Below are 21,390 nucleotides of genomic sequence, written 5' to 3'. Positions count from 1 at the left end.
AACTTTTAGGTCTCCTCCTCTCATGAAACTGGACCTCTTCACTGTGTGTCTGTTGTTGTAGTCTTTTTAATTGATTATCTACTTAATACCATGTCTTGGACTGAGTTCAGTATTCAAACTACTACTACTAGAGCTGAAAATTTCTAAAGCTCATTTTAATGCTTTTCTTTTTTCCAAGGGATGATTTGCAACAGGAGATAACAATGAAACTGTTCTTCACATGTGTAACATTTACTTTTTTACATATTTTTGTACCAGTGAAATAACTGAAGAAGAAAAACTGCCTCTCCATCTCCAACCAGTGATTTTATTTCCGAGCTTACAGACACCGATACAGTTATTCAGCAGTTAGATAATATAACTGTTTTTTTCTCTAATATTAATAAAAGAGATCCATAAAATGAGTTGGAACAAATCACCAGGATTACAACTTTTTACAGTTAAAGCCATACTCTGTTTTCTGCCACCTGTATTTCATGTTTACCTACTCATTGTGTAATAAATTAGTTATTTAAAGGTTTACCTAAACTATCGGGTCATTTCCTAAGATAATGAATTCTACAACACAAAGTTATCTTCAGTGAAAAGTGAAAAAGTAACACTGCTGTGGCATCATAATAATAAACATGGTAGGTTGCGATATTGCACCAGGGTTTGTCGTGATGAACAGAGAACGAGCCTTTGTCACTTTAGGCTCTCCCATGATTCTTAGTGTCTACGTGATGGCGGTAAATTCTGATATGACCATAAACATAAATAACATCAAACACTTCAAGCTGTACATAGAGGAAAAATAACCGAGCGCAAATGTAATTACATGATTGTTGCAGTGGTGAGCAAAGCTACAGTGCCATGAAAAAGTATTAACCCACTTAGTTTTAGATGTCTTAGTTTTTTGGCATATTTGTCACATTTAAATGTTTCAGATCATCAAATAAATTTTAATAGTAGACAAAGATAACCAGATTAAATACAAAATGAGGTTTTTAAATGTTTTTATCTTTTCTTAATGGTTAAAAGCTATCAAAATCTACTTGGTCCAGTGTGGAAAAGTAATTGGCTCCCGTTGTTAAATCATAGTTAACAGTTTCTGTGATTAACCACAGAAGCTGTCTGACAAAGTGGAGAAGGCTAAAATATTTCAAAACCCAACACATTGTGCTATGATCAAAAGAAATGGCTGAGAGACAAAGTCATTGATATGGATCAGTCTGGAAAGGCTTATGAAGTCATTTCTAAGGCTTTGGGACTCCAGTGAACCACAGTGAGAGCCATTATACATGAATGGAGGAAACTTGAAATAGTGATGATCCTTCCCAGGAGTGGCCAGCCTGCAAAAATTACTCCAAAAGCACATCGATGACTCATCCAGGAGGTCACAAAAGAACCCAGAGCAAAAACTGCAGGCCTCACTTGTCTCAGTTAAGGTCAGTGTTCATATGCAACAAAGAGAAAGAAACTGAGCAAAACTGACAGCGATGGCAGAGTACACAAAAGCTTGTCTCGAATTAACCAAAAGTTTAACAATTTGGAGAGTTTGAGTCCTGTCACATCTGCATACAACTAACACAGCATGCCCTGAAGCTCAAGCGTATTTGGGTGATGCAGCAGGACAATGACCCAAATACACCAGCCAGTCCACCACTCAATGATTAAAAACAAATCAAAGTCTGGACTTAAATCAGATTGAGACCTTAAACAAGCCATTCATGCATCATATCAGGTGGATTTAAACAGCTTAATAAATGAAATCATCAAGAACTGAAGTGTGACAAATATGCCAAAAAAAAATAAAAAATCAGGAAGGGGGGAACAAACGTTTTTGCAACACTGTATATCAGGGTCTGTACTTTCTTGTCATGAACATAAACCAAACTAACTTTCTATTTTCTGCCATGTGCAAATATTTAACAACATAAATATCACAACCATACTCACTCACCTGGCCTCAGATTTAAACCTCACATTAAAAGTCTACTTTACTCTCACAGCTACCTTTCGCTTCTCCTGTTTCACCTGCTTTACCATGCAATTAGTCAAACAGTGTAAATTAGACCAAACAGAAAAAGGCAAATTTGTTATAACATAATGAAAAAAACTTTGACATGGCGAGAGGTTTAAGCCAAGATCCAGCGGTTAAAAGATTTAGCAAATAAACGTTTGTAATGTCCCGTCTCTCCACTTCTTAATCCAGCTGTGGTTATTCACATTGATAATTTGTTCCTGCTCTGCTTTTCATGTCTTTTCGCATGTGCACAGTCCACATTAAGTCCAGTGTGGACGAGTTTGATCAGGTGCAGCAGGAGAATTTTGGCTGATTCCTGGGAGCGTCTAAAATCGGCAGCGACTGACGACTGCTTTTTTCTTCATAGTTGGCGAACTTTGTTACCTGTCTGTGGAGTGGAAAAAAAACACAGGTAAGACGGGTAAACAGGTGAAAGATGGGAATGTGGAAGAAAAAAGAAAAAGAAAGTTTTACTTTTAAATGCCGGAATGCAGAAAATTATTAACAATTAAGAAAGCGTTTCACTTGTAAAACAAAAGATCAAGCAGTATTTATTGTTATCATACAATGACGTATCCCTTGGTGGACGTTTAAACTTGTTGTTCTTAATGTGTTACTGATCAACACTGGCAATGCTTAGTTAGTGATGCGATATAAGCTGTATATACAACATCCATCCTCCAATAACGAAGTGAAACACCCACTAAACTAATGACAAAATGTTAGCTTCTTTATGTCTAATTCATGAAGTCCCACAGTTTTGTTTTGTTTTGGAATAATCAGGTGTGTGAATCTCACCTGGCCAGGTGCAGCACGGCCTCCAGGATGTTGGATCCATCTTTGGCGCTAGTTTCACAGAACAGAGTGTTGTATGTCTGTTGGTCAAAGACAGAAAACATTTAATGTTTTAATATTTTTATTTACTGCCATTCATTCCTCGAATTACAGGTTACAGTTTAAATAAGTTGGAGGTGTAACAGGTAACTGTAAATGTAAATGTTTGGTAAAATAAAGGGTTTTTTATTTGTAATTACCATGGCAAGTTTCTCCCCGTAGCTGGCAGGAACGCAGCCAATTCCATCTTGTCTAAGATCAGACTTATTACCCACAAGCATGATGGGAATGTCCTCGTGGGACACATCCTGCCAAGAAAAACAATGAACAATAATAATAATCATATTGAAATCTCTTGTGACAGGTTACGGAAGGTGTGCTGAACTTGTTTTACACTGAGCACAAACTTCTGTGCAGTGCATTATATGAGTAAACCACTGACCGAATATACAAAAAACACACACACACAGAACACCAGATCATATTGAATGCATGCTTATCCAACACTTACATATTGGCTGCATGTAAATGAAGAAAAACAAGCAGAATCATCAGTGTGACCTTTAAATATCTTTTGATAACACAAATGCTGCCAGCGTCACAGTGGACACAGTTAACCATATGACTATAATATACATGTTTCTGATGCCTGGACATCTCACTTCAAAGTGTGTCAGGTGGTAACCGTATAGCTGTGGAGGGTATTGCTTTACCTCAATCATATCCACCCACTCTCTAATATTGAGGAAGCTCTTCTCGCAGGTGACGTCATACAGCAACAAAACACCGTCTGCCCGGCGGAAGTAAGACTTCGCAATACTGCGAAACCTGAAAATAGCACAGGAGATGGCTCAAACTAGACAGTTACAAACCTCATGTACTCCACTAACGAAGTGCTATTTATTGTCAAGAAATAGCAACACGTACTATCCACACCAACACATACCTCTCCTGCCCCGCCGTATCCCAGAGCTGAAGCAGCACGGGCTCTCCGTCCACGATTAGTGTTTTCATCTGGAAATCCACTCCTGAAAACACAAAGAAGATCCAGTCAAGAAGGAAGCAAGTGAAAGTGTTTAATAGCTGATCAGAATAACTACATTATACTATTTTAATGATCTTACTTCACAGTGTACAAAAATTAAGCATTAACTAGTCAGCTGAAACTTCCTCCAAGCTTTTATTTACAAGGCTTCTTGTAGAGAAGAGAACATGACATTAAAATGCTTGCTTTTAGTTTGTGTCCAGCTCACCCAGAGTTGCACTAGAGTTCATTTTGAATTCATTCTTGCAGAGGCGAAGCAGGAAGCTGGATTTCCCCACAGCAGCGTCCCCAGCTAACACGATCCTGTAAGCCTTCTCGGACGTCATGTAGCCCAGGTCAGTGCTGTCCTTGTCCTCCTTCTGTAGCGGTGACAGGAAGGTAGTGCTCTCCAGGAAACTTTTCTGCACATTTGCTTCAAGTTGAATTCACTTTATCATCAGCAATGATCATTTTGCAGTTTCCTCAACTCTTACTAGCGATGACTTACACATAATAATAATAATAATAATAATAAGTCCATAGCCATAGCTACTACAGAGCGAAATGTAACTTCCTCATACATTTTTCTTTCTACAATGTCAAAATGTTAGGAAGAGACGAAGGGTCACAAAGTCTGGTAAGGTCTCTAAATAATTACAAAAACTTTTCTGACCTTTCTTACAAAATAAAAGAACCCTCTTTTATGACTCCTCTCATAATTTTCTCTCGCACCTGAACATTGATGGCACTGAGGGCCTTTCTCGTTGTTGGAGCTGGTGGTTCAGACGGCTTCCAGTCCAAAACTGAGCTGCTGTCTGATCCGAATGCTGATTCCCCATCCTGTGTCTCTGCTGGCTGTGATGTAGACACAAAGTAGCAGATAGTTAAGCATTCAAGGCAAGAATATGCTTTTCCCCCCTGGAGTTAGCTATTTTCACTCTCTATGTGTTTAAACACCAGTTTGTATTTAATCATTAATTATTATCGTCTATGTAGGTTCTCAGTCATCCAGGTCATGGTGGTCTCAAGAGCTTGAAAAAGAGCGAATTAAAATGGTGTATGCATAAGGTATCATAGGTAACAGCACTATGAAACAACTTGGTCATCCCTTTTCAAACAGGTTAGTCAGAGAAACTTATTCAAGCATGACGGTGCAAAAACTGGTCCATCCCAAGATCAAAACTCCCAAACACAAGCTAAACATCAAAGTGCAGGAGTACTTGGAGATCTACGCAGGAGAAACCAAACAGCCACTCCACAAATGCATGACACAACATTGAAGAGGCACCTCAACAGGAACAGACTCAGGTGTAGATCTACACTAAAAGGTAAAAGGAAGCTCTTTGGAGGGAAGACAGATGGTTTAAAGGAGGAGCAAAAGAGGCCATCACCATGAACACTATGTGTGCAACAAAGGTTGGCAAAGGTTTCCAGGCACTTCAACGCCCATTCAAGTCTTTCCACTGTTGTTGTAGATGACCTCAATAGGTCACATGATAGGGTGGGGCGAGGCCTCACAGTGGCATCACCCTTAACCCCCGGTGATGGTAACGCCTTTTTTCACAGCATGGCTCATGTGATGACGCACGCGATCAATAGCAGACCAAGAACCACCTCCAAAGGGGACCACCCCCACTAAGGGTTAAATACCTGGGACTCTCCATCTTTTGCTTTTATACCTGAAGAAACCTCTTAGATTGGAGGTGAAACGTCTCCACAGACTTGAATAAGCCCACTTCCTTTCTTCTTCAAGTTATTACATCTGTTGTGTCAAATATGTAGCTATAAGCTGGACATGATTATGGTCTTACCTCAGTGTCAGAGAGTTCTCCGATTACACTGTCGTTGTTATCGTCGTCCTCCTTTTTCTTCTCCGGACTGTGATTCTCGTCCTCTTCTTCTTGACCTTTGACCTCATGCTCTGAGTCATAGCCTCCATGTGAGCCTCTGAGCGTCGACAGGCCACTGTCCATGTAGATCTCAGGCAGGCTGTCCTCCTCACACTCGCTGCTGTGCCTGCGCCTCAGGCCAGGGTCACACATGGCCAAGGCAAGGGTGTCACCGCTGGGCCGGCGGCTGAACAGAGGATACTCGTCCATGCGCTGGCAGTACCTGAGGATGAGAAAGGCAATAAAAAACACAAAATCTCCTCCTGTGTGCGTCAGGTAGTAGATCATTTCACACATGAAGTAGTTTTGTTGGTTTTCCTGTAGGATTTTTGATGGAATACCTGCAAAGCTAGATGTGAATTTTTTTTTATGTCCTGGACTTATTTTGGGTTAATACGCTCTTTTGTAATAACATTTACACAGTCTACATTGTTTTTAATGAATAGTAATAAAGTAAAGTACTAAAAACATATGATAGATCAATTTTTAAGTTATATATAAAACCTGTAAACAATATTTTAAAATGTTATGTGCATGTGTGCGGGAGACAGACACTATCTCTACTTTTAAGATTAGGCTTAAAACTTTCCTTTTTGCTAAAGCATATAGTTAGGGATGGACCAGGTGACCCTGAATCCTCCCTTAGTTATGCTGCAATAGACGTAGGCTGCCGGGGGATTCCCATGATGCATTGAGTTTTTCCTTTCCAGTCACCTCTCTCACTCACTATGTATTAATAGACCTCTCTGCATTGAATCATATCTGTTATTAACCTCTGTCTCTCTTCCACAGCATGTCTTTTATCCTGTCTTCCTTCTCTCACCCCAACCGGTCGCAGCAGATGGCCGCCCCTCCCTGAGCCTGGTTCTGCCAGAGGTTTCTTCCTGTTAAAAGGGAGTTTTTCCTTCCCACTGTCGCCAAAGTGCTTGCTCTTAGGGGGTCATATGATTGTTGGGTTTTTCTCTGTATCTATGAAGCGCCTTGAGGCGACTTTTGTTGTGATTTGGCGCTATATAAATAAAATTGAATTGAATTGAAATTGAATTGAATGTGTAGTTTTTGTATAAAGTACATGATCTTGTGTGCACACTCCCATAAATATGTTGTTTTCATATTACTTCTGCCTAAATGCCTGTAAAAGTGCCAAAAGGCATCACCACAAGCTAAAACTGTAATAATTACATACCTGAATCTTTTTTTAATTAACGTTTCAGAGAGGCAAAACTAATCCTCACATACATTGTATTCACTGGTCAAAAGAAAAGACTTTTGTTGTCTCTTTTTAAGATGCAAAAAGTTCGTATTAGTGCAAAACTGGGCCTGAATTTGCTGCTTTATGGTACAAAAACAAAACCTTTATGCGGGATAACTGCAGAATCTCATGGTTCAGCTTCTCACAGCGGCTTAAATAAATAACTTGCAGCAAAATCTACTAGACAAATAAAAATGTCACATGTTCTGGGAAAAGAAACCTTGTCAGTTCCAAAAACATCTGAATGCACCGATAACCACTGTCGGAGCCAAGTAAACTCTACAGTAACTTCAACATTTATTTGAAAAATAAAAATAAAACAGTTTAAATATATATATATATATATATATTGTTTTTTAGGAAAACAAAATAATTCCATTTTTGGTGTAAGACCAGCTCTAGTGTGCCAGTGCAGAGAATATACAGATGATAAATGTAAATTTAATGCACAGATGCTCTTCTTTGTCATCTGTGTTGTTTGTAGACCGTACCTGTCTAATAATGCATATGGTGATGTGTAGCAGATGCTTTTACTTCTGCTTCTTTCCTTAAATTCTCCTGGTGATCCTCCGTTAGACTGCTACACACAAGAAACAAAAATAAACTATAAAATGTATTGTTATAATGTTAGATGTGAATGATGTTATGTTGTAAGGCAGTGCATAGTTTTTAATGACCCCTTAGAGCCTAAATGATTAAATAATTCCAAGGAATTTTTTTTCCAAATTACTGATAAGTTAAATTAATGAAATAACATTTTGCACATATGAGCTTTTAGGATAAATTTATTTAAAGATTAGTTACTTTTTAAAAATAGGCTGCAGTCCAATCAAATGAGTGGATCAAATCAAACTAAGATAATAAAATGTGCTAACTGAAGACATTTAAAAAGTCTTTATTTATTTTGTGAATGAAGTAACTTTATTAAGTGTTCAGCTTTACCCTCGTTATCCTCTCCAGAGCTGCTCTCAGGCCGTCATTGCTGTCATGGAGCTTCCTGTTGGCTGTCCTGCACACACACACACACACACACACACACACACACACACACACACACACACACAGAGAGAGAGAGAGAGAAAAGACATTTTAAATGTAGGCAACCTTGTAAAATCAGTTTCAGCAGGTGTGTGTGTGTGTGTGTGTGTGTGTGTGTGTGTGTGTGTGTGTGTGTTATTATCTGGCTTACTGTAGAATCTCAATCTGATTCTCCAGGATGTCTCGTTCATCAGAGAAGTGTTTCATGAGCTCCTCGTCTCTGCAGGACAACAGAGACAGACAGAAACGCAGTTAGTAAATCTAAAGAAAAGCTTTACACCAGATACCCTTCTTCCTTCTTTTAAGGTGAATGTGTAAACCACTACATTGTGGAGCCAATTGTTACTAAATCTGAACACAAGCATATATTTATCTATCAATTTAAAAAAAAACATATCTAAAGTGTTACATATTTTTGTATATTCATCACTGTTTAGGGCCTCAGTTTCTACACAAAGCTTAAACAACACAAACTCCTTAAATGTACGGATTACTTTTATTAACCCCGATTATTTTGTCCCCATGATAGAACAGAGAAAACCGACTCATAGTGTGTTAAAACATTTATCTTTTTATTCAATCATCTTCCGAAAGAGAGAGACCCCTGCACAGCCCAAACGCCAGTTGCAGGATCTCTAACATTAGAATCATAAACTGTGCCTCATATAGGTGTTATTTTGGTACTTTACACGTCACACAGTTTCAAACATTGCTTATATGGCAAAGTTCCTCTTTTCTGTGTCTTATCTATTAATATGCCTGTGCACTAAAACTTCCTGTTTTTCAGTCTGGCTGAGCACTTAGTTTATGAGTCAAAAGTGGCCTTGCTTTACAAACCTTCATGATTAAAGTACATAAAACAATATAATGAGAAAATAAGGATACTAAGGATATTAATTACATGACACTTTCAAATGATAAATTCTACAATTTTGACTAATTCTTATATTGTTAAACCAGAAGGGGAAGCAACCAAAGTAAATTAAAGATGCAACACTTAAATAAATTTAGGATCTTCAGTCAAACAGCAGCTACTGCAAAATATAACCAACATGGGTACCAAAACCTGCAGTATCTCTAGTGGCCACTGGAGGCTGCTTCAGAAGTGAGGTGATTCCAATAGTAAACAAAAATTGCATACAGCCTGATACAGAAAACTGGCTTTAGCACTATGGTTTTCTTTTATTTACAGTCTGCTGTCTGAAGGTAGGTAATGTAAAATATAAACATCTGGAAGAGGGATCCCTCCTCTGTTCTGCTTTTTCTTTTTCCCCTGCTAAATTTATTGTTTATTGGGAAGTTTTTTCTTATTGTGATATGTAAAAACATAGTAGGTAAAAACATCAATCTTGAATCTATTATATATTTTCAATAAAATCATCATAGTTTCCCCATTAAATAATGGCTGATATTTTTATACAGTCTCCTTTTTTCCACGTCTGTCACAGTTGTGCAAAGTTACTGAAAGACACGCGAGACTCCTCAGAGATGGAGGAACAAAAGTGTCAACCCAATGAGTCAGAAGCAGGCGGGGTTTTCTCCTCCCTTTGTCTCTGTTGTGTCTGTTACTAGGTAACGCTCCCAAAGATGTTATTGTACGTGTGAAGGCACTCCAGGATATCCTGTTTCAGCTGTGACAACACAATAACATTCCCAGGAGCCAACATGCAGACAGACAACCAAGAGAGGTTGTGCCTCCGTCGTCTGTCTCTGTTACACGGCTCAGGGGTGGGGTCGTGTGATGAGGTATAGTGGATTCTTCTAGAGTCAGTACATTTAGCTTGTATGAAGTGTATTCAGTGGTTTTACAAGTGTAAATATTTATTTTTCTCAAGTTCTCATTAATCTTTAAACAAGGAAAGAAAAAGGTGGAAATACAAACCTGTTCTGCAACTTCTTTTCATCATTAATGGAGGTTTAGACTTTCATGGTGTGCAGTGAAACCATATGTGTTTAGAGAGAGCTAAATGATGTGAAGTAAAAATCTTTTTTTCTTTTTTTTGTTTCTTTTTTAATCATCGATGTAAAAAAGTAAAAAGAATAAATAACATGTGGCTAATTAGATGTGGTGCTCAACACGTCAAAATCTGTACTGAGGGTTTAAATTATTTAACGAAAGCAGCCAAACCGATTTACCGCTCGGAGTTGATGCTTTGATCGGTTAGCTCGGTCTTCAGCGAGTCCATCTCACTCTGCAGGCAGGCGACTTTGGTCTGAGACCTCAGCAGCTCCTGCTTTAACCGCTGGTTCTCCTGCAGATGCACAGACAAGCAGCAAAACAGAAGATTACAGCTGTGTGTTGTAAGCAGGAAGCATAATGACTGTATAAATGAGTTCAAATACATTCACTCTCACCAGCGTTAGCTCATTGATCTTCTTCTTCAAGGCCGGGCTCTCGTCTTTCACTGTGATGTTCTTGTACTTCTCCTCTATCTGGTAAAGTTGAAATGTATAGGATAAAGATTATTCGACCTACTCACTCTTGTTGGCTACTTTTACTTGTACATGCATCCAGAAATGTCGATTCTAATTGGTTCAAAAAAAAAAAACAGCTCTTACAAATCAGTTTCAGAGGAGTGGGGAAAAAAGTTTCATAAAATGGCTAAATTTGTACTATTTAAACATTTTAACCTGATGACTTTCGGGATGCTTTTTTCCGTGCATGTTCTCAGACCTGATGCAAATGCTTGGAGACATACACAGATGTCTTCATTAAGACCAACCCAACACAATAACTTGCTTCTCTGCATGCTTGATCTGCTCTTCAAGATTGTATGAAATCACTTCCCTTGTAAACAGCTGACTTGAAATCTTCAATAAGAAGGACCTCAGTCAGATTGAGAAGCAATAGTAGATTTTTCTGATCCAAATATTTACTTTGAAGTTTCAGTTAAAGAGGTCCAGCTGAGATTTAATGGACTCTGTGAAGCTGCTTCCTGCTTTCAAAGATGTTAAGTTCTGAAATGGACCCAGAAAATTATTCTTCATCCTCAATAAACATGAGATATATAAAATCAAAGGTTTATTTACTCAATTAAATAATCATTAAGAAAAATGTGGTATAAATTGAACGGTATACCAATCAAATTTAAACCCGATTCCATTAAAGTTAACATTTTACATTGTACTAATATATTTACTAATAATGTACTAATATAATTAAAATGAGTTAAAGTCAGCATTTTGGATCTAAATTTGTTTCGAGTGTAAAATCCTTATCGTGTCAGTATCATATAAATATGTTTAAGACCACCACTACAGCAATTATGTTGTAAAAAACCAGAACTCAGTCAGACAAGTGAAAAATGTACCATCTGCATCCTCTGGATCTTACACTGCAGCTCACACACTTCAGTTTCATAACTTCTTCGTAATTCACTCAGCGCAGACTCTGCTCGCTTCTTCTCCTGCAACAGCACAAATACAAACCCCCCCAAACAGAAAATATATCAATCAGTTGCATCAGAAAGGCAGTTTACTGTATGATTTGTGTGTTTGTGTATGTGTGTGATTGGTTTTTTGCTTCTTACTCTGCATAAAGCCATTTTAAGGTGGATTTTAAACCCCTTGATGAAGGGTCTGAGGAATCAAAAACTTTTTTTAATGTACAATTTCCAAAATAAATTCCTCCGTTACAGGTGCCAGGATATGACAGTGTGTATATCATGGTGTGAGAGGATACAGGTGACCGCCCTCTAATTTTGTGTGCTTTTCTTAGACAAAACAAACAGTAGAGCCCGAGTTAGCTGAGTCAATGGAGAACACTTACATAACTTTAGGCACAGTGATAAAACAGAGTTTAAATTCACAACTTTTAAAGAAACGTCAGAACCACAGATAAAATCAACGTGTTTAAATAAATTCAATGGTTTGTTTCCTGATATAACAAGTGATGCTTTATGTTTCTGCCAGTCTTTGTCAGCTTTTCTTCCTTTTATTGCATTTTATTTCATGTTATGGAAAGCTAAATGCTGTTATCAAAGCTTATCATTTTCCACAAAACACTGATTATGTGTTCTGCTGGATTTTGGGAAATATCTGCAGCTTTCATGAGGCTCCAAATCCAGGGGCTTTTAATTCATAGACAATATATTAAGACATAAACAGACCTAAATTTAGGCATTAAAAAGCTGCTGTAGTAACAAATTTGCCTACTCTAGCTGTGGATGTGGATACGTTTGACAAACAGACAGAATTCATAGAGATTTAACTTCATCAGTCAATAAAAAGCAGGTTAAACAATTCAAAGTTCAGGTCAGCCACATGTTGATGTAGCTGACCTGGCTCTTTATAGATTATCATCTTCATCCACACACCACCATCCTTATCACCACCAACACATACAGCCTTATCATTTTAGAATAGAGGATAAAACATGCCCCAGCACCTCGAGCTATCTGCTGTTTTATATCCACAGAGTTGTGAGAGCAGCAGGCGTGTCTGAATTGGGATCAGTAAGCTGCTACACGGCTGCGTATGTTTGTTTGACATGAGGGAAGAGCTGAACAAACGCGCCCTGCTTATCACTTTGCCTACACAAACTCCAGGGAAAGAAACGCATCATAGCAACTAGCCGGAGAAAGCAAACAGTGTAAAAACACAAAGTCACGGGTCTGCAGTGGAGGGTCTCATATGTATGTCGTGTGGGCTCGGTATTGGTCCCACCTGCTCACGTGTTTTTCTCTCGGTAGCTTGAATGCGTTGGTCCATTTCTTCCTCCATTTCGCTGAGCTGCATTGATGCTTGGTCCTGCGCTCTGTAACACAGTAATAAGATCACCTCACTAGACTCCAGATGCTTCTATCCATGTGACGCTAACTTAACTTTCTGATTTGTGACAGTATTTATTGTTCGCCTGACATTTGGATTGACACAAAAACATTTATAATTTCTTAGAAAACAAGCTTGACTATCAGTGTCAAACAGTCATGCTACTTTTGTCCAATCATACATAAGAACGTTTTTGAGGCCAGATACTGATGTTAGACGAGAGGGCCTGACTCACACTCTTCTTTCCTGTTATCCCTACTCCACCAAACTTCACAGCTGGCACACAACTCGGGTTCTCCTGGCACTGGCCAGACTCAAACTTGTCCATCAGACTGCCAGACAGGGAAACGTGATTCATCACTTCACAGAAAGTGAGCTTGACTTTTACTTCCACTGCTCCTATAAGCATTGGCATGCTTTGCACCAATCCATCCAATACCTGACATTGTGCTTGCATTCAGCTCTTGACCTTGGAAACCAATGACACGAAGCTCCCTGAGAACAGTGTTTGTGCTGATGTTAAATGCCAAAGGAGGTTTATAACACGGTAATTACTGAGTCAGCTGCGCATTAGAATTTAGGAACAAGTTGCTGTAGTTCTTTTATTCTTCCACTTTGCGATAACAGCCACTGTGACAACGTGGATGAGCAGTTGGAATACTCTCCACTTGTCTCAGAAGTATTGACTTTTTCCACATTAAGCACATTATTCTCTACCTATGTTTATTTGCTATGATTTGCTATTGTCAAAGTAATAATGCTGCACCTACTACCCTGGGTTTGTTTGTGTAAGCTTTATGTTGCCATCAAAATCAAACATTCAGCAGATTAAAGCAAATACTCAGTCACAGGTTGCTTTATATTTTTTAGGCTGCAGAATTAACTACTTTGTGCATACTTACATCGACTGTTCTCAGCCTTCGTGTACGTCAGGTGTAGGGAAAGGCCCAACCAGAGTTTCCTCATTTTTAAAGTACTGATGATCAACAGATCAAACTAAGAGGTTCAGTCTACACTGATGCACTGGTAGTTATATGTTTTACTTATGATCTGGTTGCTCAAGTCTCTCTCCTGTGGTTCATACTCGTCCTGTCTACATCTTTGCCACATGCTCATTAGGGTGGCTGTAGTTCAGTATGTAGAGCAGGTCATCTGCTAATCATTCACAGGTAATAACTGATCATATATGTGTGTGTGCATGATGCTCACCGTTTGATGGCAAGTGCCAAGTTCTCCATCTCTGAGTTCTGCTGTTTGATCTCTTTGGTGAAGTTGAGGATGACTTTCTCAAACTGAGGAATCAGTCTGGGCTCAGTCAGACTGATGTTCTGATACAGTGTTGCTGCTTGCTCACGCCTGAAGAAAAATCAGGAGATAAATGAGCGCTCTGCAAACAAATTTTTGCTAGCAGAAATTGACGATTACATTGAAGAATTTTGGTTTGTACGGTTTGATTCATTAATATTTTTGTAGTTTTGTCTATTTTAAATTTTAAAAAATCAAGACGCGATTGAAGTGAAGCCTTCCTGCTTTAATTCAATGGTTTTGCAAAAGGATGGCAGTAACTGTTTAGACAATACAAACATTTTTATACACAGTCTCCCATTTTCAGAGCTTCAGAAGCAATTGACAATTGACTGACAATTTTCATGGCCAAGTAAGGTCTGTGCCCTATTTCATGACCAATAAAGCAGATAAAAGATCTAAAGATCTTAATTCCAAGTGTTGAAATACAATTTGTTAGTTTTTCACAGGGATGCTCAGTATGAGTAAATGTCAGTGCAAGTGAGGGAAGGCCTCCATCAGGCTGAAAAAACAAATTAAACCCCAAAATCTTTAAAGTGGCCAAATCAAATCAACAATTTAATTATTTTTTAAAGAATGAATGCAATGACCAGCTCAGCAACACCAAAAGGCCTGAAAGACCACTGTGCATGATGACAGAATTATTTTGATGGTTAAGAAAAAAACTTTACAACATCTAACCAAGTTAAGAATAAACTCTTGAAGAGGAAGACATATCATTGTCAAAGACAGATGAAAGTAATGTTAATTTGTATCAAAATGATGGGAAGAGAAAAGTTTGTATGGCTGTGACTGGAACTGGGTCACAAGTGTTTACTGATGATGTGACTCCTGACAGAAGTAGCAGGATGAGTTGTAAAGTATACAGGGCTGTACTCTCTGCTAATACTGATCAGGCACAGTGTAAATTTACAGTGCAAATGGATAATGACCCAAAGCAGACTGCAAAAGCAACCCAAGAGTTTCTCAAGCCAAAGAAATGACATAATCTTCAATGGCCAAGTCAGTCACCTGATCACAACCTAGTAGAGCCGCTTTCAGTTATGAAATAAGACAATAAAGGCAGAGAGACCCAGAAACAAGCAGCAGCTGAAGGTGTCTGCAGTAAAAACCCGGCGGAGCATCTCAAGGGACGAAACACAGCATTTGGTGATGTCCATGGGCTTTAGACCTCAGTCACTGACTTCAACTGATTTTCGTCTGGGCTTGGTTGTAGTATAAAAAAATGTCTATAATTCCTAAACAGTTCATGAAAGTTTTTTTAATCCCTTAACCCTGTAAGACCCAACCAATCAAAAAATTTACCCTGAAAACAAAATAGCTTTCCTGGTGTGTGTTAAACCCGAAGATCTGCTACTTCATTATGCAATATAGCCACTGAATGTCGTTTCGGAGTGATTATGGTAATACGGTGATAAAGTGTTCTGTCTTTTCACATCCTACACCGATGGTAAAAGTGGGTCATGAAGCGGTAGAGTGTTTGTTTGCTTTCTGATAGGGTGGACTGGCTGTAATCCTGTGCATACATAGACTGCTTCATGTACATACAGTCATACATTGCCATACACAAACGGGTCATGATAGAAATGCACGCAAACAAACTAACGGCAGACCTGCGAAGGTAAGATACAAACAGGAGCAGTTGTTAGGTGGGTCACATGATCTACAGCTGCTGAAAACTCAGAAACGCAAAAGTCTAAAGTATGAAATCAAATGAAGAGACCCAAATTAAACCCTGTAAAAAAAATTTTTATATATGAAATTTGTAATCAAACGCAATTTTTGTAAACAGTTGATCATGTCAACAAATGCAGAGTAGAGACATTTGACCCCCCTAGAAGAAAATTCTTGAAAACCGAGCAGTGAAAGCCTTTTATAGGTCAAACCATCTTTCCAGGCTCGGTCTCCATCAGCTGAGAGACTGAACAAAGTTCATAACTCATTAGATCAGTCTCAAGTATAATAAAACGCTAAAGAAGGAAGAAATTGATTTTTTGCTCTTGACTTGTCTTCTTGTTCTCACACAAAATATCTTTTCAGCTCCTGAAAACAGACATCTGTCTGAAGTGAAGCGTGTGCTGGGTTTTCCAAACTATCCTCCCTCAGCTGACTGATGTAACAGTGACTATAAATGCTTGAAGATGAAAGAGTGCATTTATCCCACGGCACCACCGTGACAATCAATGTCCTGATGCCGCAACACAACAGCATGAGAAAAAGTCCCATGTAAGGCCAGTGGCCACACGCACATGGATAGGTCTACAGTGTGTGTAAAGCGAGTAAGCATTATCGAGCCCAGTCATTGGATGTGACCATTTTCAGAGAACTGTTTTTATCACTTAATACTGATTTATGAATAATTCAAGCATAAAAAATGCACCTAACTCACAGGATGAGCCACATACACATAACAAGCCCCTTAGGAAAATAATCAGTTTTAAACTGTATTTTAGGCACTTTGTTACTAGCAGCTTGTTACAAAAACACATCATTTATTCTCATTTCCTTAGCTGAATCTACAAAAATGCAAAACATAAAGAGAAACGGAGAGAAAAAGCTGAACTGGACTGAATCAGTTGCACCGTGTCTTATGAATCCAAATTTTAAATGTTTGGTTTCAATCATAGTCAGTGTGCACGATGGAGATCAGGAGAGAAGTACAACAGTCAGAGTCTACAGTCATCTGTAAAACACAGAGAAGGCTCCGTCATGGTTTGGGGGAGTGGCTTCATGTTTCAGCATGACAATGCTCCCAAACACACTTCCAGAGCAGTAAAAGCATATTCAGATGGAAAAAACACAGTGGAACACAGTCAGTCATGGACCGGCCTCCTCAGAGCCCGAATCTCAATATTATTGAAGCAGTGTGGGATCATCTGGACAGATAATCGAACAAAAGGCAGCCAACATCCAAAGAAGAGCTTCATATGTCCTTCAAGAAGCCTGGAACTATTGCTGAACATTACTTAGAGAATGAGACGGTGTTAAAGAATAAAGGAAATATCAACTCATAAGAATGGTACCAACTCTGTTTTTTCTTTATATGCTATATTTCCATGTATGGTTTCACATTTCAACCAATCATTTCCCATTTTCCTAACAAAATATAAAGAAAAGAGGAATGACTTTGCAGAGTGCTGTATTTAAATTATCTGGTCAAATAAGTAGCAATGAAGCCTGAAGAGATGTCATGTTTTTGAAACTGGTTCAATCAAAAGTCAGAAACTGCTCACTTCATCCGACTAAACAGCCTCACAGCAGTTGATGAACTGCATCCCTGAGTTATACTTAATGCATGTTTATATTTTATGATAGCTGATTTTGGGGGTCATCATGAAACCTTAATAATCAGTAAAGAAAACTCAAAGTGATGACATAATAAGAAATGTAATATACTTACCAGGAAGATCTAAGAACTACATGAAAAACCATAGCAGATACAGCGCACCACAGTGTTATTTTCAATGACACTGATGTATTTCTCTGTGGAAAATGCTGAGTTTGCATATAAAAATATTCACTGGGAGGCCTAACCTGTACAAAGTTTGGAGAAATTATCGGAGAACATCCTTCGTTAAGGAGTTAAGGAATAAAAAACACTGCAGGTCAAGAGAGAAAAAAACCTCCTCTGCTTTTTAATTACTTATTTTCATGTCACCTCTCCTCCAACAAAGAGCACAGACTTTTAAAACAATTTAAAAACATCACATTAGGTGTTACATTGAAGGTGATTACTACAGTTATGGAAGGTGAAGCACGGAAATGCAGGATGAACACCTTCCAGTCGCACTCTAGTACTCTAGTATCTACTGTCATGACACAGACTACACTGTGCTGTATTATTCACATTCACAGATCCACTGCAGTGGATCTGTACATGGATCTGTTCTGGGATCTCTCTGTGCTTCCATCTGGACACATTAAAAGCCAAAAGGTGAGAACAGCAGCAGCAAGGACCCATCATTGTCTTACTGGTGCCAACAACAGTGACAACACAAACCACACTGATCAAGTCAGAAACAGCATTTAGCAAAATAAAATTACAATATGAAATTTGCTGTTTGAGTTCAGCCATGATGTCGGTGATGATGTTACACTGAGATCAGCTGTTATCTTGCAGAAGCTTGGCCTCATGGCTTATCTGAACTAATGCTACATGTGATTATGTTACTGCTTCAGATGTTTTCATTTTAGTGTCCTTTAGCTTTAGTTAAATAAAAAAAGACATTTCTGTCTACACGAACATCCCTGTACACACGTGACCATTCATATAAACTGGATATAGATGTGCTATAGTGTAAACAGGAACGTCCTTAGAGCTTCCATTCATATTTATACTGGTTGTGTTATTACATGCCTGCGATTCTTGTGGTTATTTCTTTACACACAGTGAGATAAGTATTGGCTAAGTTGGTTTATGTGTTTTTAATCTGCTTAAATAAGGTGAAACAAACTCACTTTGAATAGAGATTTTACAACCATCACTGAAAATGAGAACAGCTTCAGCAGGTCTTTGTACCTATCCAAAAAGGAATGGATGAATTTATTTTGTTTAAAGTGTTTATTTAAAGGAAAACCTCAAAGCGAACTTTTTAAAGCAGTATTATATTTTTTAATGTAACCTTCTTCTGTTTGCCTGATGGTCAGAAAATGTTTGTTCCAGTACCTCTAAATATTAAATTCCAGCTGAGTGTCCTGATGAGTGATCCAATTGAACGCCAGGCTAAAGGTACTATAGAGCAAGAAAGGAAGTGAATAAGTATACCCAAGATTTCTTCACCTGAATGAGACTGAACTGATTGAACCGATCGATACATACCGATCGGCATACATGTTTTAAAATATAACACTTCATTGTGGACAAACTAACTGTAATTTCAGCTGACCCTGCTTGACCCCACAAGTGACACAAAGGAAAAAAGGATTAAATTTACAAGAGAAACTTTAAAAATGCAACAAAACATCAGGTAACTGCCTTTTATGTATTTAAATTTTCTGTATCTACAAACTATAACTGAAGATAAATTAAACAATCATAACAGAGCATTTTAAACTTTGAATTTTTGTTAGGAATTACTTTGATTTATGGATTAATGGCACAATTGTTAAACATGCTTTGGAGTTTGCTCCCCTTGTCTGCTTTTATGTTAGAGCATGAGTGATTTGCACAGCTTGCACCTTCCCATACACCTGTGTGTGTGAAGGGGGGGTCACCATTAATGCCTCTCTTTAGCTTACATGCATTCTGGAAAAAACAAAAAAATAAAAACTTGAACATCCAGAGATTTTCACACAGGCGCACTCTCATTTTCATATTATTAATAATGATTTTTAGTCATGGATGGAAATGGATTCGTCGTTTTGTAGCAGCAAACTTTGAAATGTGCTCTACTGGATCTTTCCCGGAGTTCACCTTTTTAAATTAGATGTGTGCTTTACTTCAGAGGTGCTATTTTCCCTGTGAAGATTAATTGTCACTATCACCTTTACGCACACTGCGCTCACTGTTGAACGCACTCATATCTTCTGAACATTTCCATATTTTAAACACATCCGCCCGTCTGTACCCATCGCCCTTACCGGCCAGAGAACAGCTGTGCACTCTCACCTGGGGATGAACTTGGCCTGCTCGTTCAGTCTGCTCTCAAAGTCTTCCCAAGCAGCGGACGGGTCGCCTCCTTCTGACTCCATGTCCGCCTCGTAGCGGTCGTGAAATCCGCTGATGAACTCTTGCAGGGTGACAGTGCCGTCCTTGTCGACGTCCAGCTGGTCAAATATTCGGTCAGCCTCGGCTGCTGACACCTGTAGCTCTGCGCAGATTGTGAGAAACTCGTTTCGTTCGATCTGCCCGGAGTTGTCCACATCGTAGGTGTGAAAGAGGGACCGCAACCGGTCCTGTTCCTCTGCGCTCATTCCGTTGATAGGGGGCTGTGGCTGGCTGGGGTAAAAAAAAAGAAGAAAAAAAGAAGGCGTTTCGGTAAATTACAATCACCACCGAGACGACGAAACCCTGAAACCTTACAGGAACGCCAGCGTTTTACTTTCCGGACACCAGGAAAAAACAAAAGTAGCCCAAACTCCAAACTTCCAGAGTTAATCCGCTCCTATCCAAACGTTACCACAGCTGGTGTGCGTTTACAAAAGTTTTGATCAAAGAAATCCATTTTAAACCATCCAAACTATCATTAAAATAAAAGGATTTGCTCCCGCGTAGCCTTCACGCGTGATGTTACAGATTGTTGTAGCCAATGGCCAGCTGGACGGAAAAAGCTGCTGTGTCTCAGTGCCTCAGGTAACGCGCCTGCCATCGCTACCTGCCAGTGTGATCACTCCCCTCTCTCTTCCTAACAATAGACCTCTGGGCTTCAGGCCAAATGAAAGTGGTTCTGTGGCGAAAGGCTATTGTCATTCTAGCTGAATAAACTGAAGTTGCAGTAACTGAGACGAAGAACAGACTGACACACACGTAGTCTAAATTTCCATTTTTTCCAGGCACAAATTATTATTTGACTATTAATCATATTAAATAGAGGCGAAGATTAAAAAAAAAACATGTATACATAAATATTAATTTATTTATCAGTTTCAACACAATAATATTAACTGTTTGATAGTAGACTTTACATTTATATCGTACTGAGGACCTTTCAAATTCAAATCAGTTTTATTTATATGGTTTCAAATCACTAAAACAGTTGCCTCAAGGCACTTTATATTGTGAGATAAGGACCCTACAAAAACATGGAGAAAACAGAGAAATCCTCAACATCAAGTGTTTGCTCATGATCACCTATGAGCAAACACTTGATGGCAGTGGCAAGGAAAAACTCCTGTTTAATAGGAAGAGACCTCCTGCAGAACCAGGCTCAGGGAGGGGCGGCTATCTGCCTGGGTCAGGGGAGGAAGACAGGACAAAAAACACTCTGTGGAAGAGAGACAGTGATTAGTAACAACTAAACATGTAGAGAGTGAAAAAAGAGAGTGAGCAAGAAACACTCAGTGCATCATGGGAAGCCCCCAACAGCCTAAGCCTACTGCAATATAACTAACGGGGGATGCAGGGTCACCTGATCTAACCATAACTATGTGCTTTATCAAATAGGAATGTTTTAAGCCGAATCTTAAAAGCAGAGAGGGTGTCTGTCTCCCGAATCCAAACTGGGAGCTGGTTCCACAGAAGAGGGGCCTGAAAGCTGAACACCCTGCCTCCCTGCTTCTACTTTGAAATATCCAAGGATCCACAAGTAAACCAGCAGTCTGAGAGCGAAGTGCT

The 21,390-nt window shown here is 38.9% G+C and overlaps 1 protein-coding gene across 1 annotated transcript; it reads right to left on the bottom strand.

The window, feature by feature from the left end:
- Window positions 1–294: 294 nt before the first annotated feature.
- rasef (RAS and EF-hand domain containing) lies at window positions 295–20,411 on the bottom strand. Its single transcript, XM_084947249.1, has 17 exons — window positions 19,726–20,411; window positions 14,022–14,168; window positions 12,708–12,798; window positions 11,354–11,449; window positions 10,398–10,475; window positions 10,179–10,294; window positions 8,194–8,262; window positions 7,947–8,013; window positions 7,496–7,584; window positions 5,675–5,975; window positions 4,596–4,718; window positions 4,093–4,243; window positions 3,786–3,867; window positions 3,553–3,667; window positions 3,040–3,147; window positions 2,804–2,880; window positions 295–2,393 (listed from the first exon to the last, which is right to left on the bottom strand). Exons 1-17 carry the CDS (start codon window positions 20,028–20,030, stop codon window positions 2,291–2,293), a joined length of 2,118 nt encoding a protein of 705 aa, XP_084803375.1. The 5' UTR covers window positions 20,031–20,411; the 3' UTR covers window positions 295–2,290.
- Window positions 20,412–21,390: the final 979 nt, after the last annotated feature.

This window comes from Perissodus microlepis, chromosome 12 (assembly GCF_051167445.1).
Source record: "Perissodus microlepis isolate ML-2025 ecotype Zambia chromosome 12, ASM5116744v1, whole genome shotgun sequence".
NCBI lineage: Eukaryota > Metazoa > Chordata > Actinopteri > Cichliformes > Cichlidae > Perissodus > Perissodus microlepis.
Note: the sequence above shows the minus strand (reverse complement) of the source record. Positions and strands in the feature narration are given on the sequence as shown.

Coding starts and splice junctions, on each gene's coding strand:
- rasef (XM_084947249.1), bottom strand. CDS start 20,030: ATGAGCGCAGAGGAACAGGACCGGTTGCGGTCCCTCTTTCACACCTAC. Junction 8,263..10,178: donor CAAAGCATCAACTCCGAGCG/GTAAATCGGTTT, acceptor GTTGTCCTGCAG/AGACGAGGAGCTCATGAAAC. Junction 8,014..8,193: donor AATCAGATTGAGATTCTACA/GTAAGCCAGATA, acceptor GTGTGTGTGCAG/GACAGCCAACAGGAAGCTCC.